This window comes from the organism of the source record quoted next, unplaced genomic scaffold, assembly GCF_019419815.1.
Source record: "Pyrus x bretschneideri cultivar Hongxiangsu unplaced genomic scaffold, Pyrus_bretschneideri_v1 Contig23, whole genome shotgun sequence".
In the NCBI taxonomy this organism is placed as follows: Eukaryota; Viridiplantae; Streptophyta; class Magnoliopsida; order Rosales; family Rosaceae; genus Pyrus; species Pyrus x bretschneideri.
Window position 1 is genome coordinate 2,083,945 of NW_025999535.1, and position 8,805 is coordinate 2,092,749.

The window sequence follows — 8,805 nt, forward strand, 5'->3', positions numbered from 1 at the left end:
TTACTTCACCCAAAACCTCCTCTTCTTCGGAACTGTTACAACCAGTTTTTCCCCAGTACACGTAGTCCTGGCCAACTCCGGTCTCGTCGAAGCCGGCAGCCGATACCTCCAGAGATCAAGATCGTCCACTACTCCTCCGTCCAACCACCACAAATCACCACCGTCCGTTTTCCTTATCACAGTCTTTGTCACTCCGGAATAAATCTCTGTCGTGTGAGCCCGCACAGCAACGTGGTCCCCAGTTATTCGTTGGGTGGTGGGCGACGGCACATGCGTGGGCATGGAGACGGAGAAAATGAAAGAGTCAGAGGTTTCTTGGATGGAAACGTCGGCGTTTGAGTGGAAGGGGAGCTCGAGGACGCTGGCGAACAGGTGGGGGAGTCTCCGGAGCTTCTTTGGCGGCGTGGAAGAGGGGTGGACTTTCTTCTTCATGGGTTACTGGCTTTTTTTTATTTTTTGCAGCGAAGAAGATGAAGAAGAATTTGGATTCAAGTTTGTTCACAGTTCGCTTCTTGCAGCTCAATTGCAAGGGTAATAATTTATTGAGGGAATTTGCAGCAAGTTGTAAAAATTGGGCCCTAAAAATGCTCATGTTGTTGTAGATTAAACATAGAGCCCAAATGGATTGTTTGAATCCAATTTTTAGCTCACCAAAGAACCCTTAATATCACTTTCGTGGTTAAGAGAATTTACTCTTGTAATTGCATCTAAAATCTTATGATCGAATCATTTCGTTACCCGTTATTATTTGTATAAACAAAAACACGTACAAGTTTTTTTTTTTATCAATCTTAGTTACAAGTTATCTCTCCATCCAAATTTTGTCCAATTTTATCCATCCAAAATAGTGAAAGTCATTTAAAAGTATTTAAACTTGGTTAAGCCACTTTGTATTACAATAGAGTGGTATTTCTTTTTATTTGCAAGTATTTCTTTTTATTTGCAAGTGAGAGATCTTGGTATTTCTTTTTATTTGTAAGTGAGAGATCCTAGGTTCAATTCTCGCAAAGGTGAATTTTAACTACATTAACGCTAGCTCATTGTGAGACTTAGTCTACTCTCCCACCCCCTTAGTATAAATAATATCGTTTATTCTGAAAAATAAGAACACCTTGGTAACCTTTAAACCATTCTTGAATTAAAGTATTTGTTTTCAATTTGAATTTAAAATAACCACAAGGGTATTATTAAAACTTTATTTTAACTGTTTTTACCACATTAGTAAAATTGATATAAGACCAACACCATAGAAAAAAATGGACAGAGATTGTACCAAAGATCGGTTTAAGGGACACTATATTTAATTTAAAAAAAAAGAAGAAGATATTTAAAAGGAACATGTCTTGTTTGTCACCTACAACTACTATTAACTGCAAAAGGAATTATGAAAAGATTACGAGGAAAACTAACGAAAAGTTTAAAAAAATTTTAGTTTTTATGAGAAAAGACAAATAAAGATGTAGTAAATAGTACCATGAAAAGGTAAAAACGTAATTTTTCGTTAAAAGTGAATAGTACCGAACATGTTTCGTTAAAATTTCCAAGATTATGACATCTTTTGTTTACACTTTATTAAAATGGACCCGAAGTTAAAATTTAATTTAATTTGTCTAAACCTTGAAGTGTGTGTTTCTGAGTGTTCTAGGCAGAGGTAATTTGCCTTTTATCACCCTGTTGACCTCAAAACTAGAACAGTTGTGCCCTCGTTTGGGGGTGACATGATTGACTTTTCACTCTCTGAAGTAAAGGTGTCGTATAATGCGTGCCAATTGGCAATGGAATATAAAAAAATGGAGAAGTGGGGTATCGATCCCCATACCTCTCGCATGCTAAGCGAGCGCTCTACCATCTGAGCTACATCCCCGTTTTAATTATTGTATCACATTTATAATTATTCAAAGGGTAACTGTGGTAATTTAGGAATATCTTCTTGGGAGCTTTCCACTTTTGAAACCCACCCACCGAAGCAAGGATTCCCCGCACAAAGATTGTCTGCCCTCCCACTTCTGTTTGTGTGGTCACGATTAAGTCACGTCAACATTTTATATTACTATTCATTTTTATCTTATTATCTCTATAAAAAAACAATATAAAATGTTGACGTAACTTAACCGTGACCACACAAAACAGGAAGATACGGAAAGACACCGAAAGTGGGAGAGTAAACAATCTTTGTCGAAGATTCCCACTTTGGGATTTTATTGGTTGGGAAAAAGAGAAAACCCCAAATCTGCTTTTGCTTTTCGCTACTAACGGGTCTAAGTTGATTTCCCTTTCTTTAACTGTTCAGATGTTTCAGTTCATTAAGTTTTCAAAGTGTAAAAGCACATACTAGTGCTTGGATGCGGTTTTCCAATTGGACAATATTTTTTAATTTTCTATTTTTCTTAGTCCATGCATATTTTTGTTCATCTTACGCACACTAAAAAAAAAAAAAAAAAAAAATCCATCTTGGTCTAATTTTAAAATATTACATTACAAACACTAAATTAAAACGCTAAGCTGACGCTAAACTTTTTATACATAAGTTGTATTCTTATTGAAAAAATGTTAAAGAGAAAAAGAATGTGGAAACTACAATTTTTGTTATTGGAAGTGTTATTGGCACTCCAAAAATCTCGTTTTATACTCTTCATAAGTCTATTTTTCTTTTTAAATATAGAAAATTTGATGTGTAAAATGAAAATTTTAAAGTACCAATAACAATTCTCTTTTTTAATACGACAATATTGTAAAAGATTCCAAATTTAAATTAAATCATGCAGTATGATAAAAAAAAATTTAAAGTTATAATAGTGTAAAAGATTAAATTTATAATTTAATAATAAAATAGATACTACTAAAGTTGGAGAGCAAAATGCCTTCAATCGTGACATTATGTGACCGACCCGAAAAAAAAAAGCAACTTTACCTTCAAACACAAGTTTGACAAGACATCAACTACGACACTTTCATTTTTTACATAAACACATATTTCGAACCATCAATCTGTCAAGAATGACGTAATAAGACCGATGGAACAATAAAAAAACAAAAACAAAACTAATTTTAGCGACAAATCTTTTCTCCTCTAGTCAATTGTGGAATGAGATTCTTTTCGAATTATTTTTGTGAGGATTTCAGAAATTCTTAAATTGTGTTTGGATTCGAAAATACGTAATGATCCGAGGAAGAAGGTTTGGCTGGCCTTACACTGATTGATAATTGTCGGGTCAAGCTGGGAATTAGTAGGCCCTTCCTGCACTGCTGACTTTGATCGATGATATCTTATCGAAGAACCCGACGGCCGAGATGTCATCAAGTGAGGAGAAGGGAGGAGCCGCAACTCCTTTTGATCATCTCCTTCCATTGGAGATCAAAAAGAAGCAAATGAAAGGTTTTGAGTACAGATATGACTAACGCAAAATAGCTTTTGTGATATTCCAAAAGTTGTGTGCTATACACGCAACCCAAGCATGCCCAAATTACCATCATGCCCATGTTTAATGTTAATTTGTGGATTATTCAAGGGGATAATGGAACTCAGAAAGGTAATCTAGAAAGTCAAAAATACTAATTAAGAGAGTCATCGTCTATTTATTGTCAAACAGTCTCACATGTTATATTATTTCAAAATTAATTATTTAAAAGAGAAGTCAAGGAGATTAATCAATCATAAAATGACATAATGGGTAATGAAGATAGGTAACGAGGATATTTAACATATAATTTGAGAAATATTCTTGTGTCAAACTGTCTCACATGTTATATTCTAAGATCCGCCTTAGACATTTATAACCTTCGTTCGCATATAGTTCAATAAATGTTTTATGGTCAAACAGTCTTACATATATCCAAGAAATGTTTACTGTTCAATCCATCTATTTGTCAAACTCATCTCATTACTGCTTGTTGGGAGTTATTACGGAGGAATTGGATTAGCTAACCTTCACATGTCTATCGTGAAAATCATAGAGTGACTAATGGTAGAATTAGGCTTTGAGTTTGACATTGGTCTTCATGTATTTTATGTGCTTCCTTTGGTGGATACAATGATCTTTGAGGATGCAATTGGGTTTCCTCAAACCCGTTTTGTTAATAGTAACTAGCATATGAGCACATACAAAGTGTGTGAGAAAGTTTTTTATTTATGTGAAATTACATTTATGCCCCATATTTCTTATTCACATTATATTTTAATTAGAAGGTTAAACTGATAATTTCATAGGATTTTGATTAACAATGAGTGTTTTATTAATAATTAGTAGAGATTTTTTAAAACACTCATTAATAAAAATCTCTAGTTCGTGCGTGATAGACATGAAAAATGCATTAATAAGAATAACGCAATTTAAAATAAATGGTCTGAATTTCTGAATTCGTTTTATCTAGATGCAGAGATCCGAAAAGAATTACAATTCAGAGGTGAGGAGGAAAGGGCGTGTAATAATTACAGTCGCACGTGCGTTTAGGTTTTGGGATGGCCTTATTTTTTTCCTTACAATTTTTTTTTAATTTGTTTTTTGGACGTGGATTTATAAGCTTTATTGGGAGGCCCAAGGTTGTCGGCCCTCTTGTTCCAAAAAAGCAAACCACTTTCTATCTCGGCAGCTCACGCTTCGTGCAGATTGGCACGTGGGGATGGGCTCGCCCTCAAAGTGTGAACTGTGAGATGAGGACCATGATTGGGTCTCTGATCCTGCCACTTGAACCGTTGGATCATCGGGGTTGGATCACCGGGTTCCCCCTAAGAGACCTCTCTTATTGTAACGTGTGATTAGGAGGTTCACCGAAAAAATGGTGGGTACGCAGTTGAACGCACAACTTTGCTTTAGTTTAGTACTTTATGTGACCGACCCAAAAAGATGGACACGTGTAGGTTGCCAAAACCCACTACACAACAGGTCAAAAAGTCTCCAACAACTCTTTTTATTTATCTTTTAATTTTACTTTATCTTTTTGTCCCCGATATTTTTGCCAACCCATTCCATTGCATGACTTTCGTGGGTCCGAGCTTTTTGATTCATAATTATCCAGGTTCCCCAAAATGCCCTCATCACTCATCAGTTTTTATTGTGTTCTTAAAATTTGAAATCTCGAATTCAACCGTTTCCATACAATCAAATTTAAAACTCTCTTGTTCAAAAAAAAAAAAAGAAAGAAAAAAAAAGGAACCTCTCCATAGCCGAAATCAGTAAACAATACTACCAAAAATATTGGTTCGCTATAGCAAGGTCAAAATCAGCTAAAGTATTAGCTACAACACAAGTTTGACAAGACATCAACTACAACACTTTCATTTTTACATAAACACATGTTTCGAACCATCAATCTATCAAGAGTGACGTAATAAGACTGATAGGACAATAAAAAAAAACTATTGTTAGTGCCAAATCTTTGTTGCTCTAGTCAATTGTGGAATGAGATCCTCTTCCGATAATTTTTGTGAGGATTTCCGGATTATTAAATTATGTTCGTTAATTGTATATCATATGATTAATTTTCGTCATATACTATTCATATTTAATTTTAAATAAAATAATTTTTGACTGCACGATATTCGATGAACATACATGATTTGAAGATTCCCCAGGATCCTCATTCATCAATTATGCTTGAAGCTATGACATAAGTTCTAATTTTTTTTTTAACAAATGATATTATCTACACTAAAGAGAAAATGGTGGGTTAACCTCACAATAGACTAAGCATTAATGTAGTTCAAATTCAGTCTTGCCAAAAATCGAATTTAAAATATTTCACTTATTACTGTAGCAGAATACTACTATATTGTGGTACTAAATGGCTACGTAAGTCCCTATTTAAGATTTGCATAATCACACATGATTCTTGTTCGCCCAAAAGGGAAATTGCATAGGGTATAATAGTAAATACACAACTCGGCTTCCGTAAATCCAACGAAAACCAGACCCACTTGTTTAACTATGCTAATAAGACAGTTGTACGTACTGTACATTTCTTATATACAATACAAGAACTGTATATAGTCATTTCAGATTTGTGCTTTCTTTTTCTCTCCTTTTATCTTCTCTCTCCTCTCCGGGGCTCAATTCCCCACTTCATTCCGATCCCCAAAAAGTCGGTTTGCGAGAACCAGTAGCAGAGCAAAGAAGGAGAGGTGATTATTGCCTCTGGTCCAAGTGAGAATTTTCTCGCTCGATTTGGTAATTTTCCATCACTTTCTCGAGAAAATAATCATGGGTTTTCGTTTTGAATGTTTAATTTTCATGGGTTGTGTTTTTCGTGTTTTGGGTAATCGTTTTTACGCCGTTCTTGAATCTAATTTTCAGTTTTGATATTTTGATTTACAGAGAAATAGGTGATTTTTCTGATCTGAATCTGATCTGGATCTGGGTCTTCGATTGGACTGACTTTCCGTGCGATTATTACCGTAAATTTGTAAGCTTTGAGCATTTTGAGCTCTGGGGCTGAGTGGTAGAGGTGGATTTAGTCGTTTACTCTGAAAATCGGACTGACGCGGCCTAGTTATACTCGTTGACTCACTGAATCTTTGGTAATGGAGACTCTTCATGTTGTGGCGCAGCATAAGAACCAGTACTACAACCGGGGGAAGCCACACGGCCTGGGCAGAGTTGGCCCGTCGCCGTCCAAGGGCTTCCGAGGGATCAATTGCCGGACTTTCCAATCCGGGTCAGGTATGCTCCCTACCCCATCCAAGGCTTGCTCTACTCCTGTATCCAAACAGAGAGCATGCTCTGCTTCTCCTTCTCGTAGGATAACTGCACCTAGTCCAAACAAGACGCATACACCTAGTCCAGTTTCACAGTCTGATAGCAGGACACTGAGTAAAAGCACCCCAATTGCTATCGATGTCAAAAACTCGAAGAAAGGCGAGCACTTCAATGGAAGTTTTTCATTTTCCGAGCTCTGGGCGGGCCCGGCTTACTCCAACTCTCCCCCACCGAGTTCGTTGCCAATTCCCAAGTTTTCAATCCGTCCCAAGAGAACCGTGTCGCTCGAATTGCCCAAGTCGCCCGCTGACGTCGAAATGCACCACCCAATTGCCAAGTCTGCACCTGCATCCCCAACAAGGGAGCATGGTGGGTCTGCTGCTAGGGATCTCTTTGACAACGCTGACTCCGCGACCAAGACTCTGCGTCGCATTCTGAATCTCGATGTTGACGATGAATGAATGGCGGATGGAGCACTAGGCTCCTGTAAATAGGTTTAAATTGTTTATAGAATGAATAAATTGGTTGGTAGACTTGGTAGTCTTGGTTTGTGATGAGTGTGTTTAGTTTTCTGTGGTGGTGCTACAAGTTAAAGTCATGGTTGTGGTGGGTTAACGATCTCTGGATGTTGGATGTGGAGTTGGTATTGGGAGATGAATGGTTTGTTTGGAGAAATTAGCATGGTATGTGTAATACGGGATTTTCGACATGGATGGAACTGACCCAAATTTTTATGGAAGCGGAAGGAAATATTGGTAGGCTTGTACTTTCGAAGCGGATGGTTGTCTGCACTATTGAATGCGGGAGATGAACGTTGGGAAGAATTGGCATTGAATGTGTGATATGGGATTTTCGACATGGAACTTAACTGAAATTTTAAGGAAGCAGAGGGGAAATAGTGGTACAAGGCTTACTTTTGAAGCGGATGGTTCCCAGCAATCTGGAATGGGAGGGATTGTGCAACTTGTCATTACATATGAAAGCAGAGGGAAACTACATTAGACTTGAATGTTCCAATGTAATCCCCTCACAAGTTCGCTAATTCTTGTTAACCCTTTTAGAGTTAGGTTTAGATGTCTTGTTTCGTTTACTGCGTGTATACTGTAGAATGTGTAGTGATCTGTCCATACAGAACTCTGTAGGTTTCTATTGGTTTCGTTTTTCTTCTGCATCGCGTCTTTGCTTCCTTAGGATTTAGAGTTAGTGTCCTTATAAATAGTCTAACATTGGTTAGTCTCTTTGTTCCGTAGTACAGGATTGTCCGAATAGCTGCTTAGGTAATCTTCTTTCATTAAACTCTCTGCCTTTGTTGTTATAGCTTCGTTTGCCTTCATATTCAACGTAACGTTCTTTACTTCTGATAACAATCTAACCTCTTTAACTACACTCTTATCAAAGGGTGTTCCGCCCCCTCCACCATCTTTTCTGTTTTTTAAGAAAGAAAAGAGGGAAGGGGGAGCGATTGTTCATTCGTACTTCTGCTTCATTGCTTCTTCAGTCTTTAGGGTTGGTCAATCTGTGGTTCTGTCCTGTAAGATGTCCTGAGTTGTTCTTGTAAATGAATTGTGCCGGTCATGGTCTTCACATCGTTTTCATCCCTGGAGGTTGTTAATCTCGCCCTGCCATCAACAAGGTAATAAATCTGTTTTCCAGTTCCCCTTCATTGTTTTGTTTACCAACTATTCTCCTATAGTTTGTTTCAGTTGTAACTAATATCTTCTTAATGCGTGTGAAACAGGGTGCAAGTTGGGCAAGTTGGGAAAGTATTCCGGAGGTGTTTTTGTTAGCAGTTCATGATGTGGTCCTTTACGCGTATGATGGTTCCTTGGTGAAGGCAAATGCAGTTCCAGCATATCATCACTTGTGTTGAGGAATGGATGATGTGTGGAAAATCTCTCTGTCTTGTGTACTGGGGATTCCATCGATCGGACAATTGTCTTTGTCGGGTGGAGTATTGTAGCGTCGGACAAATATGTGGTCGCCATTTATATCGTCTACTTAAATTTCAATGTTGAGTTTGTTCTTCTGTTGTCTAATTTAAACTTGGATGCTAGCTTGTTTATCTTCGTCTTTCGGATCCGTACTTTAATTTTATGGAAGTTAACATTATTTA

At 37.2% G+C, this 8,805-nt stretch overlaps 1 protein-coding gene and 2 non-coding genes across 3 annotated transcripts; 1 reads left to right on the forward strand and 2 right to left on the reverse strand.

The window, feature by feature from the left end:
* Positions 1–432, reverse strand: LOC103960151. Its single transcript, XM_009372566.2, has one exon. It carries the CDS (start codon positions 430–432, stop codon positions 1–3), a length of 432 nt encoding a protein of 143 aa, XP_009370841.1.
* A 1,359-nt stretch (positions 433–1,791) lies between these two features.
* Positions 1,792–1,864, reverse strand: TRNAA-AGC. The gene has a single exon. It is a non-coding gene; the product is annotated as a tRNA-Ala (tRNA).
* A 4,125-nt stretch (positions 1,865–5,989) lies between these two features.
* LOC103960116 lies at positions 5,990–8,805 on the forward strand. The gene is made up of 3 exons (XR_007258834.1): positions 5,990–6,164; positions 6,312–8,325; positions 8,431–8,805. It is a non-coding gene; the product is annotated as an uncharacterized LOC103960116 (transcript).